This window comes from Panulirus ornatus, chromosome 21 (genome assembly GCF_036320965.1).
Source record: "Panulirus ornatus isolate Po-2019 chromosome 21, ASM3632096v1, whole genome shotgun sequence".
Classification (NCBI taxonomy): domain Eukaryota; kingdom Metazoa; phylum Arthropoda; class Malacostraca; order Decapoda; family Palinuridae; genus Panulirus; species Panulirus ornatus.
The window spans coordinates 24009029-24029558 of NC_092244.1; the positions used below are offsets into that span (position 1 = coordinate 24009029).

Here is a 20530-nt window from a genome sequence, read left to right on the forward strand (position 1 = left end):
AATGAAGGGCGCAAATGGGGAGGTGATAACAAGTAGTGGTGATGTGAGAAGGAGATGGGGTGAGTATTTTGAAGGTTTGTTGAATGTGTTTGATGATAGAGTGGCAGATATAGGGTGTTTTGGTCGAGGTGGTGTGCAAAGTGAGAGGGTTAGGGAAAATGATTTGGTAAACAGAGAAGAGGTAGTAAAAGCTTTGCAGAAGATGAAAGCCGGCAAGGCAGCAGGTTTGGATGGTATTACAGTGGAATTTATTAAAAAAGGGGGTGACTGTATTATTGACTGGTTGGTAAGGTTATTTAATGTATGTATGACTCATTGTGAGGTGCCTGAGGATTGGCGGAATGCGTGCATAGTGCCATTGTACAAAGGCAAAGGGGATAAGAGTGAGTGCTCGAATAACAGAGGTATAAGTTTGTTGAGTATTCCTGGTAAATTATATGGGAGGGTATTGATTGAGAGGGTGAAGGCATGTACAGAGCATCAGATTGGGGAAGAGCAGTGTGGTTTCAGAAGTGGTAGAGGATGTGTGGATCAGGTGTTTGCTTTGAAGAATGTATGTGAGAAATACTTAGAAAAACAAATGGATTTGTATGTAGCATTTATGGATCTGGAGAAGACATATGATAGAGTTGATAGAGATGCCCTATTGAAGGTATTAAGAATATATGGTGTGGGAAGCAAGTTGTTAGAAGCAGTGAAAAGTTTTTATCGAGGATGTAAGGCATGTGTACGTGTAGGAAGAGAGGAAAGTGATTGGTTCTCAGTGAATGTAGGTTTGCGGCAGGGGTGTGTGATGTCTCCATGGTTGTTTAATTTGTTTATGGATGGGGTTGTTAGGGAGGTGAATGCAAGAGTTTTGGAAAGAGGGGCAAGTATGAAGTCTGTTGGGGATGAGAGAGCTTGGGAAGTGAGTCAGTTGTTGTTCGCTGATGATACAGCGCTGGTGGCTGATTCATGTGAGAAACTGCAGAAGCTGGTGACTGAGTTTGCTAAAGTGTGTGAAAGAAGAAAGTTAAGAGAAAATGTGAATAAGAGCAAGGTTATTAGGTACAGTAGGGTTGAGGGTCAAGTCAATTGGGAGGTAAGTTTGAATGGAGAAAAACTGGAGGAAGTAAAGTGTTTTAGATATCTGGGAGTGGATCTGGCAGCGGATGGAACCATGGAAGCGGAAGTGGATCATAGGGTGGGGGAGGGGGCGAAAATCCTGGGAGCCTTGAAGAATGTGTGGAAGTCGAGAACATTATCTCGGAAAGCAAAAATGGGTATATTTGAAGGAATAGTGGTTCCAACAATGTTGTATGGTTGCGAGGCGGGGCTATGGATAGAGTTGTGCGCAGGAGAGTGGATGTGCTGGAAATGAGATGTTTGAGGACAATGTGTGGTGTGAGGTGGTTTGATCGAGTAAGTAACGTAAGGGTAAGAGAGATGTGTGGAAATAAAAAGAGCGTGGTTGAGAGAGCAGAAGAGGGTGTTTTGAAATGGTTTGGGCACATGGAGAGAATGAGTGAGGAAAGATTGACCTAGAGGATATATGTGTCGGAGGTGGAGGGAACGAGGAGAAGTGGGAGACCAAATTAGAGGTGGAAAGATGGAGTGAAAAAGATTTTGAGTGATCGGGGCCTGAACATGCAGGAGGGTGAAAGGAGGGCAAGGAATAGAGTGAACTGGATCGATGTGGTATACCGGGGTTGACGTGCTGTCAGTGGATTGAATCAGGGCATGTGAAGCGTCTGGGGTGAACAATGGAAAGCTGTGTTGGTATGTATATTTGCGTGTGTGGACGTATGTATATACATGTGTATGGGGGTGGGTTGGGCCATTTCTTTCGTCTGTTTCCTTGCGCTACCTCGCAAATGCGGGAGACAGCGAGAAATCAAAAAAAAAAAAAAAAAAATATATATATATATATATATATATATATATATATATATATATATATATATATATATATATATATATATATATATATACATATATATATATATGAATATATATACTTCTTAGGGAAAATGATTTGGTAAATAGAGAAGAGGTAGTAAAAGCTTTACGGAAGATGAAATCCGGCAAAGCAGCAGGTTTGGATGGCATTGCAGTGGAATTTATTAAAAAAGGGGGTGACTGTATTGTTGACTGGTTGGTAAGGTTATTTAATGTATGTATGACTCATGGTGAGGTGCCTCAGGATTGGCGGAATGCTTGCATAGTGCCATTGTACAAAGGCAAAGGGGATAAGAGTGAGTGCTCAAATTACAGAGGTATAAGTTTGTTGAGTATTCCTGGTAAATTATATGGGAGGATATTGATTGAGAGGGTGAAGGCATGTACAGAGCATCAGATTGGGGAAGAGCAGTATGGTTTCAGAAGTGGTAGAGGATGTGTGGATCAGATGTCTGCTTTGAAGAATGTATGCGAGAAATTCTTAGAAAAACCAATGGTTTTGTATGTAGCATTTATGAATCTGGAGAAGGCATATGATAGAGTTGATAGAGATGCTCTGTGGAAGGTATTAAGAATATATAGTGCGGGAGGCAAGTTGTTAGAAGCAGTGAAAAGTTTTTATCGAGTATGTTAGGTATGTGTACGTGTAGGAAGAGGGGAAAGTGATTGGTTCTCAGTGAATGTAGGTTTGCGGCAGGGGTGTGTGATGTCTCCATGGTTGTTTAATTTGTTTATGGATGGGATTGTTAGGGAGGTGAATGCAAGAGTTTTGGAAAGAGGGGCAAGTATGAAGTCTGTTGGGGATGAGAGAGTTTGGGAAGTGAGTCAGTTGTTGTTCGCTGATGATACAGCGCTGGTGGCTGATTCATGTAAGAAACTGCAGAAGCTGGTGACTGAGTTTGGTAAAGTGTGTGAAAGAAGAAAGTTAAGAGTAAATGTGAATAAGAGCAAGGTTATTAGGTACAGTAGGGTTGAGGGTCAAGTCAATTGGGAGGTAAGTTTGAATGGAGAAAAGCTGGAGGAAGTGAAGTGCTTTAGATATCTGGGAGTGGATCTGGCAGCGGATGGAACCATGGAAGCGGAAGTGAATCATAGGGTGGGGGAGGGGGCGAAAATTCTGGGAGCCTTAAAGAATGTGTGGAAGTCGAGAACATTATCTCGGAAAGCAAAAATGGGTATGTTTGAAGGAATAGTGGTTCCAACAATGTTGTATGGTTGCGAGGCGAGGCTATGGATAGACTTGTGCGCAGGAAGGTGGATGTGCTGGAAATAAGATGTTTGAGGACAATATGTGGTGTGAGGTGGTTTGATCGAGTAAGTAATGTAAGGGTGAGAGAGATGTGTTGAAAAAAAAAGAGTGTGGTTGAGAGAGCAGAAGAGGGTGTTTTGAAATGGTTTGGTCACATGGAGAGAATGAGTGGGGAAAGATTGACCAAGAGGATATATGTGTCAGAGGTGGAGGGAACGAGGAGGAGTGGGAGACCAAATTGAAGGTGGAAAGATGGACTGAAAAATATTTTGTGTGATCGGGGCCTGAACATGCAGGAGGGTGAAAGGCGTGCAAGGAATAGAGTGAATTGGAACGATGTGGTATACCGGGGTCGACATGCTGTTAATGGATTGAACCAGCGTATGTGAAGCGTCTGGTGTAAACCCTGCAAAGTGTGTGGGGCCTGGATGTGGAAAGGGAGCTGTGGTTTCGGTGCATTATTACATGACAGCTAGAGACTGAGTGTGAACGAATGGGGCTTTTGGTGTTTTTCCTAGCGCTACCTCGCACACATGAGGGGGGAGGGGGATGTTATTCTATGTGTGGCCACTCTATCATCAAACACATTCAACAAACCTTCAAAATACTCACCCCATCTCCTCACATCACCACTACTTGTTATCACCTCCCCATTTGCGCCCTTCACTGAAGTTCCCATTTGCTCCCTTGTCTTACGCACTTTGTTTACCTCCTTCCAGAACATCTTTTTATTCTCCCTAAAATTTAATGATATTCTCTCACCCCAACTCTCATTTGTCCTCTTTTTCACCTCTTGCACCTTTCTCTTGACCTCCTGTCTCTTTCTTTTATACATCTCCCACTCAATTGCATTTTTTCCCTGCAAAAATCGTCCAAATGCCTCTCTCTTCTCTTTCACTAATAATCTTACTTCTACATCTTACCACTCACTACCCTTTCTAATCAACCCACCTCCCACTCTTCTCATGCCACAAGCATCTTTTGCGCAATCCATCACTGATTCCCTAAATACATCCCATTCCTCCCCCACTCCCCTTATTTCCATTGTTCTCGCCTTTTTCCATTCTGTACTCAGTCTCTCCTGGTACTTCCTCAAACAAGTCTCCTTCCCAAGCTCACTTACTCTCACCACCCTCTTCACCCCAACATTCACTCTTCTTTTCTGAAATCCCATACAAATCTTCACCTTAGCCTCCACAAGATAATGATCAGACATCCCTCCAGTTGCACCTCTCAGCACATTAACATCCATATATATATATATATATATATATATATATATATATATATATATATATATATATATATATATATATATATATATATATATATACATTCTTTCATACTATGCGCCATTTCCCGCGTTGGCAAGGTAGCGTTGAGAACAGAGGTCTGGGCCTTTGAGGGAATATCCTCACCTCCCCCCCTTCTCTGTTCCTTCTTTTGGAAAAGTGAAAAAAAACAAAACAAGAGGGGAGGATTTTCAGCCACCCGCTTCATCCCCTTTTAGTCGTATTCTACGAAACGCAGGGAATACATGGGAAGTATTCTTTCTCCCTGTCATTTCACTGAACGGAGATTGTTACCAAGGAAGCTGGACTCTTGTAACAAGAGAAAACTATGGCAATGGAACTTACCTCTGTAAGCATCGGAAAGGACAGCAACATACATTCCCCATCTTGGCCATAGATCACTTAATCTTCCTTGTCAACGGTAGGCAGCTGTTGCAGAGGAGTTCTTACTTCTCACATACTTCTCCTCTGTCTAGCCTTCCATATTGTCCTCCTACAATGATGGTACACTAAAATAGATTGTAAAAAGATTTTACATTCATGTCTCCAGTCACGGACCAAAGTACGCATCGAGGTGAGACCTTAATTAAAATATGGTGTGGTAATGCAAGTAAAAAAGAATGGATAATGGAAAGTATTTACAAATTTTGGAGGAAGTGAAAAACTTATCTTTTAAAATGTGCCATGTCGCAGTTATTCTAAAAAACAGGAGAGGGTAGAGAGTTCCAAGGGTTTGAGGTGTAAGAAAAGAAACAGTTATTAAAATGGCTCACCCGTGAGTTGCCAACGGCCTTAACAGTAATCATGTTACGCAGCAGTTTACCGAGCAAAAACCAAAGTAATACCTATAGAAGAGATAAAGTGAACCAACATTGCGGTGAAAGGCAGGTGGGTCAAGTTTTTTAGTTAGCATGGTAGTTTAAAAGTCTGACCGTTTTCAACTCTGTATAAAAGGAGCAACTGTCTGGGGAAGAGAAATTTTGACATCTGAAAGCAGACTTGGCCATTTCTGTAATGTAGGATTTCCAAGATGGAGTAGATATTGCAGTATGATTGTTAAATCAAAAGGTGGAATTACAGAACTGTTAAAGGCGAGAGGAAAGTGTTGAGGAATTTTCAATAAAGGGTTTATCAGAAACTGGGTTTTGTAGGCACATCCAAGACAAGGTGCAGATATTCAAGACAAGGTGCAGATCAAATAAGAAGCATTTTATGTTTTTAAGATCATCAGACCTCTGCTTGGTCCAACAAGGGCCTTTTCCTGTTGGCAGCCCATAGAGAAGGAGCAGAATTGAAGGATGTGGTGGAATACAGTGTTAAGTCAGCGTGTGAATGCATTTGGTATTTGTGGTAGAAAAAAAAATCGTTCATGAAAAGAAGAAAAAGTGTAGGATACAGGACAAAACGTTGAGGGACACTGCTGTTGATGGAGGAAGGGGGAGAGGACAACCCATCTAAAACCATGTAGAAAGCTCGGTATGAGGGAGAGAAACTAAAGGGAGCTTATAGATAAGACCCTGATGCCAAACCGTGTCAAAAGCTTTGGATATGTCAAGGGCTGTTACATAGGATTTCCCAAAATGCTTCAGAGGTGAGCATAGAGGAAAGAATATCCCCAGTGGATCTCGCCTTACTGAAACCACACATGTGATCAGAGACAAGACCATGAGATTTAAGATGTCTGAGGATATGGGAGTTTAAGAGGATTCATAGACTTTGGAAATGGAGATGTCAAAGGAACAGGAAATTAGATGGGGGAGAACAGTCACCCCTCTTAAGGATAAGGTGTATCAAACGTATGATTCTGAGAAAAAGTAAAAGTTTTGGTTTTTACATGGAAACAAAACAGAACAAACACAGAGACAATCATGGTAGCACGTTCTTTCTGTACGTGGAGACAGATGCCATCAGGACCATAAGATTTTCTTGTTCCCAGAGAGATAGAGAAGCGCTTTTCAAACATATCAAAAAGAGCTTGCAGGGAGGGGCATAGTATTGGTAAAAGGAACATTAGGGGTTGAAGGAATGTTAGAGTCACCTTAGGCAGAGTTAGAGGAGAAACGGTAACCAAAGAGTTACTTTGTCTATGGGAGAGACGGCTATAGAGCGGAAAAGTGAAGGAATGGTAGAACAACAGACGTTGTTAGATGCCATTAGCTAAAGACCTGTCTGGATAAAGAGGTGAGGTTAATGCACTTCCTTTGAATAAAGTAATGCTTTGCCTGACAGGTAACATACTTGCAATGATTACGGTCAGTGATGAATGCTGAATGGAATTTGGGGGAAGGAGAGTTTTTCTATTTCTGATATGCCTTATCACTTTCCTGGATGGCATCAGAACAGTAGCGGTTAAATCATGGATTGGAAGAAGCCATCGCCATGGAGGAAGAGGGGATTAATGCCTCCATTCCTGCAACAATAACCTCTGCTATGCCTTTGACGGAGACAGAATCATTACCACATGAGAGACAGTAATTTACCCATGGAAAGTAGGAAAGGAATTTTTGTTATTTCAGTCAGCTTTATTTCCAAAGTTTACATTAAGAAGGAGCTGCTGGTGTGGGAGTTGCCATTAAAACAGAATATGGTCAGATGAACTGATTTTGTGCGCGATTGTGTTCTTACAGCAAGAAGGATTAAAGGTGAAATACAGATCCAAAATATTAGGAACATGGGTGGGGTTGGAGATAATTTACTTTAGATCACTGAAAATGGAGAAAGTGAGGGCTTCAATCCCCCACCATCCTTATGAGGGAAATTCAACCGTTTCCTATGGTGAACCTTGAAATCCCCTAAGTAGAGGATCTCGGCTTGTGAGTGAGAGGATGCCACAGTCTTCATGATAGGAGTTTAGAGTCGAAGATGAATACAGATTTAGTAGAATTAAGGTAGCAGTAGGCGAAAAAAGGTAAAGTGTATTAATTTATGTGGCAGACCCTGAGCCAGGTAACATCCGAGTTTGGTGACTCACGGTCCTCGAGGCAGGCACCGCTGAGTTGATGATGGAATCAGCAGACACCACCTTTCTCTTAAGTACATGTGTTATTTATATGTATGGAGACATACATACTGTAAAGATTCCCATTTGATGATATTGTTTGCTGTTACCCGTGTTATACCCATACCATCCTTTGGTGTTTGATGTAGCTTGTGGTATACCTGTCCCATCATCTGGTGTTTGATGTAGCTTGTGGTAAATCCATTCCATCATCTGCAGTTTGATGTCACTTGTAGTATACCCTACCCATCATCTGCGTGTTTGATGTAGTATGTGGTAAATCCATATCATCCGGTGTTTGATGTATGTGGTATACCTATCCTATCATCTGGTATTTGATATAGTATGTGGTATACCCATCCCATCATCTGATGGAGCATGTGGTATACTCTTCCCATTATCTGGTGTTTGATGTAACTTGTGGTATACCCATCCTATCATCTGGTGTTTGATGTAGCCTGTGGTATACCCATCACACCATCTGGTGTTTGATGTAGCTTGTGGTATACCCATCCCATCATCTGATGTTTGATGTAGCTTGTGGTATACCCATCCTATCATCTGGTGTTTGATGTAGCGTGTGGTATACTCATCCCATCATTTGGTGTTTGATGTAGCAAGTGGTAAATCCATCCCATTATCTGGTGTTTGATGTAGCTTGTGGTATACCCATCCCATCATCTGGTGTTTGATGTAGTATATGGTATACCTATCAAATCATCTGAAGCTTGATGTGGCTTATGGTATACTCATACCATCATCTGGTGTTTGATGTAGCTTGTGGTATACCCTTCCCATCATCTGGTGTTTGATGTAGCGTGTGGTTTACCCATCACATCATTTGGTGTTTGATGTAGCTTGTAGTATACCTGTCCCATCATCTATGTGTTTGATGCAGTATGTGGTAAATCCATCCCATCATCTGGTGTTTGATGTAGTATGTGGTATACCCATCCCATCATCTGGTGTTTAATGTAGCTTGTGATATATCCGATATATCCATCTCATCATCTTGTGTTTGATGTAGCTTGTGGTATATCCTTCCCATCATCTGGTGTTTGATGTACGTAGCTTCTTGTTTACCCATCACATCATTTGGTGTTTGATGTAGCTTGTAGTATACCTGTCCCATCATCTATGTGTTTGATGCAGTATGTGGTAAATCCATCCCATCATTTGGTGTTTGATGTAGTATGTGGTATACCCATCCCATCATCTGGTGTTTGATGTATCTTGTGGTATACCCATGCCATCATCTGGTGTTTGGTGTAGCTTGTGGTATACCCGTCCCATCATTTGATGTTTGATGTAGCTTGTGGTATACCCATCCTATCATCTGGTTTTTGATGAAGCATGTGGTAAATCCATCCCATCATCTGGTGTTTCTTGTAGCTTGCGGTATACCCATCCTATCATGTGGTGTTTGTTGTACCTTATGGTATACCCGTCCCATCATCTGATGTTTGATGTAGCTTGTGGTATACCCATCCCATCATCTGGTGTTTGATGTAGCTTGTGGCATACCCGTCCCAAACTTGGTGTTTGATGTAGTTTTTGGTATATTCATCCCATCATCTGATGTTTCATTTTATGTAGCTTGTGATATATCCATCCCATCATATGATGTTTGATGTATCTTAAGGTATACCCATCCCATCATCTGGTGTTTGATGTAGCTTGTGGTATACCCATCCCATCATCTAGTGTGTGATGTAGCTTGTGGTATACCCATCCCATCATCTAGTGTTTCATGTAGCTTGTGGTATACCCATCCCATCATCTAGTGTTTCATGTAGCTTGTGGTATACCCATCCCGTCATCTAATGTTTGATGTAGTCTGTGGTGTACCCATCCCATCATATGATGTTTGGTGTAACGTGATATACCCATCCCATCATCTGGTTATTGATGTAGCTTGTGTTATACCCATTCCATCATCTGATGTTTCATGTAGCTTGTGATATACCTGTCTCATCATGAGGTGTTTCATGTAGCTTGTGATATACCCGTCCCATTATGTGGTGTTTAATGTACCTTGTGATGTATCCATCCTATCATGTGGTGTTTGATGTAGCTTGAGATATACCCGTCCCATCATGTGGTGTTTGATGTAGCTTGTGATATACCCGTTCCATCATGTGATGTTTGATGTAGCTTGTGATATATCCGTCCCATCATGTGGTGTTTCATGTAGCTTGTGATATATCCGTCCCATCATGTGGTGTTTAATGTATCTTTTGGTATATCCGTCCCATCATGTGATGTTTGATGTAGCTTGTGATATACCAGTCCCATCATGTGGTGTTTGATGTAGCTTGTGATATATCCGTCCCATCATATGGTGTTTGATGTAGCTTGTGATATATCCGTCCCATCATGTGGTGTTTGATGCAGCTTGTGATATATCCGTCCCATCATATGGTGTTTGATGTAGCTTGTGATATATCCGTCCCATCATGTGGTGTTTGATGTAGCTTGTGATATATCCTTCCCATCATGTGGTGTTTGATGTAGCTTGTGATATATCCGTCCCATCATGTGGTGTTTGATGTAGCTTGTATACCCATTCCATCATCTGATGTTTCATGTAGCTTGTGATATACCCGTCCCATCATGTGTTGTTTGATGTAGCTTGTATACCCATTCCATCATCTGATGTTTCATGTAGCTTGTGATATACCCGTCCCATCATTTGGTGTTTGATGTAGCTTGTATACCCATTCCATCATCTGATGTTTCATGTAGCTTGTGATATACCCGTCCCATCATTTGGTGTTTGATGTAGCTTGTATACCCATTCCATCATCTGATGTTTCATGTAGCTTGTGATATACCCGTCCCATCATTTGGTGTTTGATGTAGCTTGTGGTTTACCCATGTCATCATTCTCGACGATCTAGGACATTCCGAGTTACAATACTTATCCTCAGCTAACGTACAGCCTTTCTACTCACAGGCTAAGGATAATGTGTATCTCAGAGCGTATCAAAATGTTAAAGATGAAAATGGAGAACAGCACTGTAAACTTAAATTTTGCTGTCTACATTGAGAAAAAGGAAAATGATAAAAGACTAATGAATACCAGATTTGTTCTGGTTCTTTAAGAGAAATTGAGAAATGGTTTACATATATAAAGAGAGAGAGAGAGAGAGAGAGAGAGAGAGAGAGAGAGAGAGAGAGAGAGAGAGAGAGAGAGAGAGAGAGAGAGAGAGAGAGAGAGGAACGCGCACTTCCATATAACAAACTATAAAGATTCCCATTTGATATTTTTTGCTGTTACCCGTGATATACCCATTCTATCATATATATATATATGTATATATATAGGTAACTAAGGTGCGTAAGACAAGGGAGCAAATGGGAACTTCAGTGAAGGGCACAAATGGGGAAGTGATAACAAGTAGTGGTGATGTGAGAAGGAGATGGAGTGAGTATTTTGAAGGTTTCTTGAATGTGTTTGATGATAGAGTGGCAGATATAGGGTGTTTTGGTCGAGGTGGTGTGCAAAGTTAGAGGGCTAGGGAAAATGATTTGGTAAACAGAGAAGAGGTAGTAAAAGCTTTGCGGAAGATGAAAGCCGGCAAGGCAGCAGGTTTGGATGGTATTGCAGTGGAATTTATTAAAAAAGGGGGTGACTGTATTATTGACTGGTTGGTAAGGTTATTTAATGTATGTATGATTCATGGAGAGGTGCCTGAGGATTGGCGGAATGCGTGCATAGTGCCATTGTACAAAGGCAAAGGGGATAAGAGTGAGTGCTCAAATTACAGAGGTATAAGTTTGTTGAGTATTCCTGGTAAATTATATGGGAGGGTATTGATTGAGAGGGTGAAGGCATGTACAGAGCATCAGATTGGGGAAGAGCAGTGTGGTTTCAGAAGTGGTAGAGGATGTGTGGATCAGGTGTTTGCTTTGAAGAATGTATGTGAGAAATACTTAGAAAAGCAAATGGATTTGTATGTAGCATTTATGGATCTGGAGAAGGCATATGATAGAGTTGATAGAGATGCTCTGTGGAAGGTATTAAGAATATATGGTGTGGGAAGCAAGTTGTTAGAAGCAGTGAAAAGTTTTTATCGAGGATGTAAGGCATGTGTACGTGTAGGAAGAGAGGAAAGTGATTGGTTCTCAGTGAATGTAGGTTTGCGGCAGGGGTGTGTGATGTCACCATGGTTGTTTAATTTGTTTATGGATGGGGTTGTTAGGGAGGTGAATGCAAGAGTTTTGGAAAGAGGGGCAAGTATGAAGTCTGTTGGGGATGAGAGAGCTTGGGAAGTGAGTCAGTTGTTGTTCGCTGATGATAGAGCGCTGGTGGCTGATTCATGTGAGAAACTGCAGAAGCTGGTGACTGAGTTTGGTAAAGTGTGTGAAAGAAGAAAGTTAAGAGTAAATGTGAATAAGAGCAAGGTTATTAGGTGCAGTAGGGTTGAAGGTCAAGTCAATTGGGAGGTAAGTTTGAATGGAGAAAAACTGGAGGAAGTAAAGTGTTTTAGATATCTGGGAGTGGATCTGGCAGCGGATGGAACCATGGAAGCGGAAGTGGATCATAGGGTGGGGGAGGGGGCGAAAATTCTGGGAGCCTTGAAGAATGTGTGGAAGTCAAGAACATTATCTCGGAAAGCAAAAATGTGTATGTTTGAAGGAATAGTGGTTCCAACAATGTTGTATGGTTGCGAGGCGTGGGCTATGGATAGAGTTGTGCGCAGGAGGATGGATGTGCTGGAAATGAGATGTTTGAGGACAATGTGTGGTGTGAGGAGGTTTGATCGAGTAAGTAACGTAAGGGTAAGAGAGATGTGTGGTAATAAAAATAGCTTGGTTGCGAGAGCAGAAGAGGGTGTTTTGAAATGGTTTGGGCACATGGAGAGAATGAGTGAAGAAAGATTGACCAAGAGGATATATGTGTCGGAGGTGGAGGGAACGAGGAGAAGTGGGAGACCAAATTGGAGGTGGAAAGATGGAGTGAAAAAGATTTTGTGTGATCGGGGCCTGAACATGCAGGAGGGTGAAAGGAGGGCAAGGAATAGAGTGAGTTGGATCGATGTGGTATACCGGGGTTGACGTGCTGTCAGTGGATTGAATCAGGGCATGTGAAGCGTCTGGGGTGGGCCATGGAAAGCTGTGTAGGTATGTATATTTGCGTGTGTGGACGTATGTATATACATGTGTATGGGGGTGGGTTGGGCCATTTCTTTCGTCTGTTTCCTTGCGCTACCTCGCAAACGCGGGAGACAGCGACAAAGCAAAAAAAAAAAAAGAAAAAAAAAAAAAAAAAATATATATATATATATATATATATATATATATATATATATATATATATATATATATATATATATATATATATATTATACTTAAACGCCGTCTCCCGCGTTAGCAAGGTAGCGCAAGGAAACAGCCGAGGAATGGCCTAACCCACCCACATACACATGTATATGCATAAACGCCCACGCACGCACATATACATACATATAAATTTTACCGTATACATACATATACATACACAAACATATGCATATATACACATGTACATATCAATACTTGCTGACTTCATTCCGTCGCCACTCCGCCACACACGAAATAACATCACCCCCTCCAGCCAGGAACAGAACAAAGGCCACGTTCGTTCACACTCAGTCTCTAGCTGTCATGTGTAATGCACCGAAACCACAGCTCCCTTTTCACATCCAGGCCCCACAGACCTTTCCATGGTTTACCCAAGACGCTTCACATTCCCTGGTTCAATCCATTGGCAGCCCGTCGACCCCGGTATACCACATCGTTCCAATTCACTCTATTCCTTTCATGCCTTTCACCCTACCGTATGTTCAGGCCCCAATCGTCCAAAATCTTTTTGACTCCATCCCTCCACCTCCAATTTGGTCTCCCGCTTCTTCTTCCCTCACTCATTCTCTCCATGTGTCCAAACCATTTCAACACACCCTCTTCTGCTCTCTCAATCACACTCTTTTTATTACCACATATCTCATTTACCCTTTTATTACTTATTTGATCAAACCACCTTACACCACATATTGTCCTCAAACATTTCATTTTCAACACATCCACCCTACTCCGCACAACCCCATCTATAGCCTATGCCTCGCAACCATAAAACATTGTTGAAACCACTCTTCCTTCAAACATACCGTTTTTGCTCTAGGTAACGTTTTCGCCTTCCACATACTCTTCAACGGTCCAGAACCTTCACTCCCTCCCCTATCCTGTGACTCACTTCCACTTCCATGATTCCATCCGCTGCTAAGTCCACTCCCAGATATCTAAAACACTTCATTTCCTCCAGGTTTTCTCCATTCAAACTTACCTCCCAATTAACTTGTCCTTCAACCCTACTGAAGTAATGACATTGCTCTTATTCACATTTACTCTCAACTTCTTTTTTCACAGACTTTACCAAACTCAGTCACCAACTTCTGCAGTTTCTCATCCGACTCAGCCACCAGCGATGTATCATCAGCGAACAACAACTAACTCACTTCCCATGCTCTCTCATCCAGAATAGACTGCATACTTGCCCCTCGCTCCAAAACTCTTGAATTCACCTAACTACCCCATCCATAAACAAATTATACAACCATGAAGACATCACGCACCCCTGCCGCAAACCGACATTCAATGGGAACCAACATTTTCCTCTCTTTCTACTGCTTCTAGCAGCTTACCTCCCACACCATATACTCTTAAAACCTTCCACAAAGCATCTATATTCACCCTATCATATGCCTTCTCCAGATCCATAAATTCTACGTACAAATCCACCTATTTCTCTACGTATTTCTCATACATTTCTCAAAGCAAACACCTGATCCACACATCCTCTCCCGCTTCTGAAACCACACTGTTTTTTCCCAGTCTGATGCTCTGTACATGCCTTTACCCTCTCAGTCAATACCCTCCCATTTAATTTCCCAGGAATACTCAGCAAACTCATACCTCTGTAATTTGTGCACTCACCTTTATCCCCTTTGCCTTTGTACAGTGGCACTATGCAGGCATTCCGCCAATCCTCAGGCACTTCATGATTCATACATACATATTGTATATCTTTTTTTTTTTTTTGCTTTGTCGCTGTCTCCCGCGTTTGCGAGGTAGCGCAAGGAAACAGACGAAAGAAATGGCCCAACCCACCCCCATACACATGTATATACATACGTCCACACACGCAAATATACATACCTACACAGCTTTCCATGGCCCACCCCAGACGCTTCACATGCCCTGATTCAATCCACTGACAGCACGTCAACCCCGGTATACCACATCGATCCAATTCACTCTATTCCTTGCCCTCCTTTCACCCTCCTGCATGTTCAGGCCCCGATCACACAAAATCTTTTTCACTCCATCTTTCCACCTCCAATTTGGTCTCCCACTTCTCCTCGTTCCCTCCACCTCCGACACATATATCCTCTTGGTCAATCTTTCCTCACTCATTCTCTCCATGTGCCCAAACCATTTCAAAACACCCTCTTCTGCTCTCTCAACCACGCTCTTTTTATTACCACACATCTCTCTTACCCTTACGTTGCTTACTCGATCAAACCACCTCACACCACACATTGTCCTCAAACATCTCATATCCAGCACATCCATCCTCCTGCGCACAACTCTATCCATAGCCCACGCCTCGCAACCATACAACATTGTTGGAACCACTATTCCTTCAAACATACCCATTTTTGCTTTCGGAGGAAATGTTCTCGACTTCCACACATTCTTCAAGGCTCCCAGAATTTTCGCCCCCTCCCCCACCCTATGATCCACTTCCGCTTCCATGGTTCCATCCGCTGCCAGATCCACTCCCAGATACCTAAAACACTTTTACTTCCTCCAGTTTTTCTCCATTCAAACTTACCTTCCAATTGACTTGACCCTCAACCCTACTGTACCTAATAACCTTGCTCTTATTCACATTTACTCTTAACTTTCTTCTTTCACACACTTTACCAAACTCAGTCACCAGCTTCTGCAGTTTCTCATATGAATCAGACACCAGCGCTGTATCATCAGCGAACAACAACTGACTCACTTCCCAAGCTCTCTCATCCCCAACAGACTTCATACTTGCCCCTCTTTCCAAAACTCTTGCATTCACCTCCCTAACAACCCCATCCATAAACAAATTAAACAACCATGGAGACATCACACACCCCTGCCGCAAACCTACATTCACTGAGAACCAATCACTCTCCTCTCTTCCCACACGTACACATGCCTTACATCTCCGATAAAAACTTTTCACTGCTTCTAACAACTTGCCTCCCACACCATATATTCTTAATACCTTCCACAGAGCATCTCTATCAACTCTATCATATGCCTTCTCCAGATCCATAAATGCTACATACAAATCCATTTGCTTTTCTAAGTATTTCTCACATACATTCTTCAAAGTAAACACCTGATCCACACATCCTCTACCACTTCTGAAACCACACTGCTCTTCCCTAGTCTGATGCTCTGTACATGCCTTCACCCTCTCAATCAATACCCTCCCATATAATTTACCAGGAATACTCAACAGACTTATACCTCTGTAATTTGAGCACTCACTCCTATCCCCTTTGCCTTTGTACAATGGCACTATGCACGCATTCCGCCAATCCTCAGGCACCTCTCCATGAATCATACATACATTAAATAACCTTACCAACCAGTCAATAATACAGTCACCCCCTTTTTTTTAATAAAGTCCACTGCAATATATATATATATTTATTTTTTTTTTATTATACTTTGTCGCTGTCTCCCGCGTTTGCGAGGTAGCGCAAGGAAACAGACGAAAGAAATGGCCCAATCCCCCCCCCATACACATGTATATACATACGTCCACACACGCAAATATACATACCTACACAGCTTTCCATGGTTTACCCCAGACGCTTCACATGCCTTGCTTCAATCCACTGACAGCACGTCAACCCCGGTATACCACATCGCTCCAATTCACTCTATTCCTTGCCCTCCTTTCACCCTCCTGCATGTTCAGGCCCCGATCACACAAAATCTTTTTCACTCCATCTTTCCACCTCCAATTTGGTCTCCCTCTTCTCCTTGTTCCCTCCACCTCCGACACATATATCCTCTTGGTCAATCTTTCCTCACTCATCCTCTCCATGTGCCCAAACCACTTCAAAACACCCTCTTCTGCTCTCTCAACCACGCTCTTTTTATTTCCACACATCTCTCTTACCCTTACGTTACTCACTCGATCAAACCACCTCACACCACACATTGTCCTCAAACATCTCATTTCCAGCACATCCATCCTCCTGCGTACAACTCTATCCATAGCCCACGCCTCGCAACCATACAACATTGTTGGAACCACTATTCCTTCAAACATACCCATTTTTGCTTTCGGAGATAATGTTCTCGACTTCCACACATTCTTCAAGGCCCCCAGGATTTTCGCCCCCTCCCCCACCCTATGATCCACTTCCGCTTCCATGGTTCCATCCGCTGCCAGATCCACTCCCAGATATCTAAAACACTTCACTTCCTCCAGTTTTTCTCCATTCAAACTCACCTCCCAATTGACTTGACCCTCAACCCTACTGTACCTAATAACCTTGCTCTTATTCACATTTACTCTTAACTTTCTTCTTCCACTCACTTTTCTAAACTCAGTCACCAGCTTCTGCAGTTTCTCACATGAATCAGCCACCAGCGCTCTATCATCAGCGAACAACAACTGACTCACTTCCCAAGCTCTCTCATCCCCAACAGACTTCATACTTGCCCCTCTTTCCAGAAGTCTTGCATTTACCTCCCTAACAACCCCATCCATAAACAAATTAAACAACCATGGAGACATCACACACCCCTGCCGCAAACCTACATTCACTGAGAACCAATCACTTTCCTCTCTTCCTACACGTACACATGCCTTACATCCTCGATAAAAACTTTTCACTGCTTCTAACAACTTGCCTCCCACACCATATATTCTTAATACCTTCCACAGAGCATCTCTATCAACTCTATCATATGCCTTCTCCAGATCCATAAATGCTACATACAAATCCATTTGCTTTTCTAAGTATTTCTCACATACATTCTTCAAAGCAAACACCTGATCCACACATCCTCTACCACTTCTGAAACCACACTGCTCTTCCCCAATCTGATGCTCTGTACATGCCTTCACCCTCTCAATCAATACCCTCCCATATAATTTACCAGGAATACTCAACAAACTTATACCTCTGTAATTTGAGCACTCACTCTTATCCCCTTTGCCTTTGTACAATGGCACTATGCACGCATTCCGCCAATCCTCAGGCACCTCACAATGAGTCATACATACATTAAATAACCTTACCAACCAGTCAACAATACAGTCACCCCTTTTTTTAATAAATTCCACTGCAATACCATCCAAACCTGCTGCCTTGCCGGCTTTCATCTTCCGCAAAGCTTTCACTACCTCTTCTGTGTTTACCAAATCATTTTCCCTAACCCTCTCACTTTGCACACCACCTCGACCAAAACACCCTATATCTGCCACTCTATCATCAAACACATTCAACAAACCTTCAAAATACTCACTCCATCTCCTTCTCACATCACCACTACTTGTTATCACCTCCCCATTTGCGCCCTTCACTGAAGTTCCCATTTGCTCCCTTGTCTTACGCACTTTATTTACCTCCTTCCAGAACATCTTTTTATTCTCCCTAAAATTTGATGATACTCTCTCACCCCAACTCTCATTTGCCCTTTTTTTCACCTCTTGCACCTTTCTCTTGACCTCCTGTCTCTTTCTTTTATACATCTCCCACTCAATTTCATTTTTTCCCTGCAAAAATCGTCCAAATGCCTCTCTCTTCTCTTTCACTAATACTCTTACTTCTTCATCCCACCACTCACTACCCTTTCTAATCAACCCACCTCCCACTCTTCTCATGCCACAAGCATCTTTTGCGCAATCCATCACTGATTCCCTAAATACATCCCATTCCTCCCCCACTCCCCTTACTTCCATTGTTCTCATCTTTTTCCATTCTGTACTCAGTCTCTCCTGGTACTTCCTCACACAGGTCTCCTTCTCAAGCTCACTTACTCTCACCACCCTCTTCACCCCAACATTCACTCTTCTTTTCTGAAAACCCATATAAATCTTCACCTTAGCCTCCACAAGATAATGATCAGACACACACACACATATATATATATATATATATATATATATATATATATATATATATATATATTTTAGGGGATGATCATAGCCTAGCTGTAATGTACCCGTCTGCTACGCAGGGTCCCGGGTTCGATCCTGGCTGTTGGAGGTTAGTATCTTAAATGCAAGTTCAAAGGCACTATGTTCGTATATATGTACCTCCGTGTTGCACAGTTAGGTTCTGTAAAATGCCATCTGCTGGTTGTGTGAGCCTATTTGAGATGACCAGTGGAGACCCCGTTGCTCACCAACGCGAGACGAAGGGTATTCGATTACATAGTACTCGAATAGTCATTTCCTCTCAGAGGTGATCATAGCCTATCAGTTGTGATCCCGCTTACTACGCAGAGTTCCCGGGTTCCAGCCTGACTGTTGGAGGTTTATATATATATATATATATATATATATATATATATATATATATATATATATATATATATATATATATATATATATATATATTTTTCTTTCTTTCATACTATTCGCCATTTCCCGCGTCAGCGAGGTAGCGTTAAGAACAGAGGACTGGGCCTCTGATGAAACATCCTCATCCAGCCCCCTTCTCTGTTCCTTCCTTTGGAAAAATAAAAAAAAAAAAAGAGAGGGGAGGATTTCCAGCCCCCCGCTCCCTTCCCTTTTAGTCGCCTTCTACGACACGCAGGGAATACGTGGGAAGTATTCTTTCTCCCCTATCCCCAGGGATAATATATATATATATATATATATATATATATATATATATATATATATATATATATATATATATATATATATATATATATATATTTATCACATGAAATATGAAGTCGGTCAGAACAATCAAACACCATACTGAGTATTCGCGTCACCTGTTGGCGTAGTTATAGATTCACTTCTTGATCATAACGTTTAACTCTAGAAGGTTAACAAACTTTTCCCTACTGTCATATATGCACATCCTTACCTTCTCACTGTACTAGTAAACTGTTGGTGGTGTCGACTGTAGGGGCTCAGGCTGGACACTCCCTTGAATCTGACCGCAACCCTCGGTGTCGCCGTCCGTACTGGCCAACGTCTTCCCAGCCCTAGGGACGACCCAGGAAGAGTCCCGATGCGAAATGAACAAAATTATGGCATATTTCTGATACATAGATATCTGTTTGGTTTATATATATATACATATATATATATATATATATATATATATATATATATATATATATATATATATATATATATATATATATATATATATGTATGTATATATATTATTTTATCTATTATACTTTGTCGCTGTCTCCCGCGTTTGCGAGGTAGCGCAAGGAAACAGACGAAAGAAATGGCCCAACCCCCCCCCATACACATGTATATACATACGTCCACACACGCAAATATACATACCTACACAGCTTTCCATGGTTTACCCCAGACGCTTCACATGCCTTGATTCAATCCACTGACAGCACGTCAACCCCGGTATACCACATCGCTCCAATTCACTCTATTCCTTGCCCTCCTTTCACCCTCCTGCATGTTCAGGCCCCGATCACACAAAATCTTTTTCACTCCATCTTTCCACCTCCAATTTGGTCTCCCTCTTCTCCTGGTTCCCTCCACCTCCGACACATATATCCTCTTGGTCAATCTTTCCTCACTCATTCTCTCCATGTGCCCAAACCACTTCAAAACACCCTCTTCTGCTCTCTCAACCACGCTTTTTTTATTTCCACACATCTCTCTTACCCTTACGTTACTCACTCGATCAAACCACCTCACACCACACATTGTCCTCAAACATCTCATTTCCAGCACATCCATCCTCCTGCGCACAACTCTATCCATAGCCCACGCCTCGCAACCATACAACA

General features: G+C 42.0%; 1 protein-coding gene across 1 annotated transcript in view; it reads right to left on the reverse strand.

The window, feature by feature from the left end:
• The window catches only part of LOC139756407 (uncharacterized), an 83986-nt gene extending 64269 nt beyond the window's left edge, over positions 1–19717 (reverse strand). The window contains exons 1-2 of the mRNA XM_071675833.1: positions 19627–19717; positions 4825–4972 (exon numbers count right to left, since the gene is read on the reverse strand). Of these exons, the coding sequence (XP_071531934.1) occupies positions 4825–4874 (50 nt within the window). The 5' untranslated portion in view covers positions 4875–4972; positions 19627–19717. The remainder of the gene's footprint in view (positions 1–4824; positions 4973–19626) is intronic.
• Positions 19718–20530: the final 813 nt, after the last annotated feature.